The following is a 3,732-nucleotide window of genomic DNA, read 5'->3' as shown; positions in this document are numbered from 1 at the left end:
ACAGACGGGTTGCTCACGTGGTCCGTGTAAAGCTTTGCTCGGTTTGAGTCTGCGCGTCAGGAAAGGAAGTGCTAAGAAATCGCTAAAAATGGGCTTCACTTGTCTCAATTGAGTTCCAATGGGGTCGGTGTGTCCATTTCTTTTACTGTCTATGCTTTTAACTCACGGCTCTGTTTCCACACAACTACCGCACACATCTTTCATTTACAAAGCATACATTCACTTTTATAACATTCACAGTTTTCATAAACCCAAAATATTAACTGGTAAACAGTTTATGGCGAAGCATTTCCTTGTAAACAGCTATGTTTTTAATGTTAGCTCTCCGCCAGAAAAAGAAAAAAATACAACATGGAAAAATGCAAGAAAACAACTCAAAACTCACCAAAACCGGGGTGGCTTAGTTCTCATAAAATCCCCGTCAGTTCCCAACCAGGTAAGTTATGTTTTTCAACTGCAAAATCAACTTTATCACTCTTTTCTCTGCTAATTAAACACAGTTCGTTCTCTCTGATCTATCCTCTGCTCTCTCCTTCAGGCCTCCGCGCTGCAGCGTCACTGAAGTACTGCGTCTAACGTCACTAGTCCCTTAAAGGGGCAGTGACATGAATTTTCTGTCAGCATACTTTTAATCTTAAACATTAAATTGTTGTATTAACATTTTTAACATTTTTAACTCTGATGAATAAACTTACATTAAATGAATCACTTAACTTTCAAACTTATTTATGCAGCTTTTAAACTATTTATTCTTATTTATTTCATATTTTAACATGGGTTACATCAGCACAAACGATTTTGGGTCAAACTGCTCCACTGGTGGGCCATTGACACCTAGAAACAGGACAGGAGAAAGGCTTTTGGCCCTCAGGCAATTTCTCCTCTTGTTAGCGGTATCACTCATGGCTGAAAATCCACGTTCACATTCAGCTGAGGTGGCCAGGTAGGTTTGTCTAGCTGTAATCAGCCTCTTGATCGTCTTCCCAGGACTGTCACCTTCATGTTTCCAAAACCTATACTCTTCAACAGCAGCTCTGGTGGTTACTCCTAGATGCTTAGTGAGGTCATGAATTTCCTTTTCACCATACAGGACAAGGGAATTACGGTCTTTGGGCCAATAGGATGGTTCGAGTGGAGTCAGAAGCTCAGTAAGCTCTGAGTCAGGGAGACGTACAGAGAGATTATCAATGACAGCTTGTAGGAACTGCCCCTTGTTGATTTTCTCTTTGGAGGCTTCTAGTGTGATGCCTTTGAACATGCATGCTGTTATCCTCCCTTCTGCCTTTGTGAGTGACTTTCCTGGTGTTGTTTTCATGGCCTCCAGGACCTCCATAGTCAAAAGAGTCCACCGACTGGCATCAGTGAGAGATGTGTTTCGATTCTGCAGTTTCAGAGAGAGGCTTTGTAACTCACGCAGCACATCTTTCATCAGTGCAAGGTCTTTAACAAAACCTGTGCTGCTGAGTTTCCTCAATAGTCCACTGCATTTTCGTCGATCCAAATTAGTGCGGGAAACATCCACAGAAGCTTTCCGCATTTGTGTGGCAAGTGCTGGAAAGTCCCGCCAAACAGCTCTAACAGTGCTGAAACTGCTGGCAACCCAGCGAATGGAGAAAATCTGCTCAATCCTCAGCAGTGAGATGTTAACATGAGTGGCAGCATCATAGAGCAGTCTGGCATTTTTTGGAGATTGGTGGTAAAATGTATACAACTTTGAAATAAAGATTTCAAAGTGGTTACATCCAGTTACAGCCTTGCCTGTATCATGCACTGCCAACTCTAGCTTGTGTGCAAGACAATGAATGCTCTTCAATGAAGGGAAGTCTTTTCTCAACTTTGCAATCAGTCCACTCTCTCTTCCTGTCATGACTGATGCTCCATCTGTGGCAATGCTGATCAGGTGTGATTTTAAATATTCATCATCCAAACCTGCTGTCAAAAGGGTCTTCTTAAGAGCTTGATACAATGCTTCTGCTGTTGTTCCCTTATCTAGCTCTACAAGATCAAGGAAAATGTTTTCGATGTCATCTCTGCCTGTCACATCTGCTATCAAGTAAATTATTAAATAGCTTTTGCCAAAGTTACTGCTTTCATCAACTGTCAAACTCACAAAAGAATCATTGGACTTCAATGCGGATATCATTGACTTTTTCATTTTAGTGGCAATGTGTTCAATCATAGCGATACACGTATGATCCGATTGGTGTGAAGGGCCCATTTTTCCACCACTGACCTCTTGTAGCATTATCAGTCTGCTCATTTTACTGAATGCTAATCTCTCTTTTGCCACAAAGTAGGCTGTTCTTATACTGTTGGCTGTTTCTCTGACAAGCTCATTGTTAACCTTTTCTGTTAGTGTGGGGAGGATCGCTTTTTCTTTCTGGGCTTCAATTTCTAAAGCCCTCTGATGAGCCTGACTGTCCCGGTGTTTGTATATTTTTTTCCTCATGGCACGTACATTCATTGCTTGGACCCTCCCTAAAGCCCACTCTTCTGCCACTTGAACACCTTTTTTGTTTGAACACATTCGTTTAACCCTCTGCGGTCTGAGGTGTTTTCTGGGCCTGGAGGTGTTCCGACATGCTCTGACATTTGTGCTTATTTCTGTTACTTGTGACATTTTCATGGCTAAAGTCTGATTACACTGTATTCAGCACAAACTGTGCTACAATAATATGTCAGCAGCATGTGTGTAAAAGTTTGTAGTTTTGAGATAATGACGTTTATGCGTGGTTTGTGAAAATACAAAAAACAATTGTCTCTGAAATAAGGTCATGAAACCCCTACTGATTATTTCTTCACAAGACTTTTGAAAATTGTATCACGTAGCCTAGAATATTTGCTCCAAAACTATGTGAAAATCACCCTGACTGCTCATTCAGATAAGACAATATATTGATTTAAAAACTATAAGACGTGTTTTGTGTAAGAGAGCTTTATGCGGGAGGCGTGATCACATCATTAATATGTATGGTTTTCACACCTGAGAAAGACAAAGACCCTCCCCTAATGGCTCTATTAGGAGCTATCAGGCCCTATCATTCTGAGCAACCTTGCACAAAGAATGAGGAGATTTAAAAAAGAATGGCTTTTTGATTGTTTGGATTTATTTACAGCACAACATAATCCAAAGATACACAACAAATGACAAAAAGCACACTATTGAAAACAATGATCCAAAGACAGAGACCTTTGTGCCATTCCTAAAAACATTGTACATACCTTTCATTTCCAAGTTGTTTGATTTTCACTTTACCATGTTCATGTACAGAGACTCGTGTGAATGCTGAAGTCAGCAGGACTCAGTGGCATCTGGGCCCTGTAAAAAAAAAAAAAAAAAAAAAACTGTGAACATACTGATATCAAGAGAATAGATTTTAGATTTTTAAAATTCACAGAATACACACACACACACAAATGTTTCCAACAATAATGAACACCAGGTTTGTTGTGCCTTGTAGGCATGGGCGTAGATTATGTGGGGGACGCGGGGGACGTGTCCCCCCCATTTTTTATAAAATGTAAATTCGTCCCCCGCACTTTTTCATAGGGCACGTGTGTTATCAAAGCCCTTCAAATTAGAATAAACATGGTGATTGTTAATGCTGAATTTGTATTTTCATGCATTAACAGCCTGCTTGAATCAGGCAGCATTGTAACGTGTACATGATGACAAACTGTAAGTTCTCTTGAAAAAGCCTAACCAGAAATTTTGACGTAGTTTTAAAAGCT

The 3,732-nt window shown here is 40.3% G+C and overlaps 1 protein-coding gene across 1 annotated transcript; it reads right to left on the bottom strand.

Annotated features, from left to right (window-relative positions):
- Positions 1-778: 778 nt before the first annotated feature.
- Positions 779-2,449, bottom strand: LOC311289851 (E3 SUMO-protein ligase KIAA1586-like; the record flags this gene model as incomplete). The annotated part of the gene is made up of 1 exon (XM_084408097.1): positions 779-2,449. One exon carries the CDS (start codon positions 2,447-2,449, stop codon positions 779-781), a length of 1,671 nt encoding a protein of 556 aa, XP_084264223.1.
- Between the last annotated feature and the right edge of the window lie 1,283 nt (positions 2,450-3,732).

Source organism: Rutilus rutilus (assembly GCF_951802725.1).
Source record: "Rutilus rutilus genome assembly, chromosome: 4".
In the NCBI taxonomy this organism is placed as follows: domain Eukaryota; kingdom Metazoa; phylum Chordata; class Actinopteri; order Cypriniformes; family Leuciscidae; genus Rutilus; species Rutilus rutilus.
Note: the sequence above shows the minus strand (reverse complement) of the source record. Positions and strands in the feature narration are given on the sequence as shown.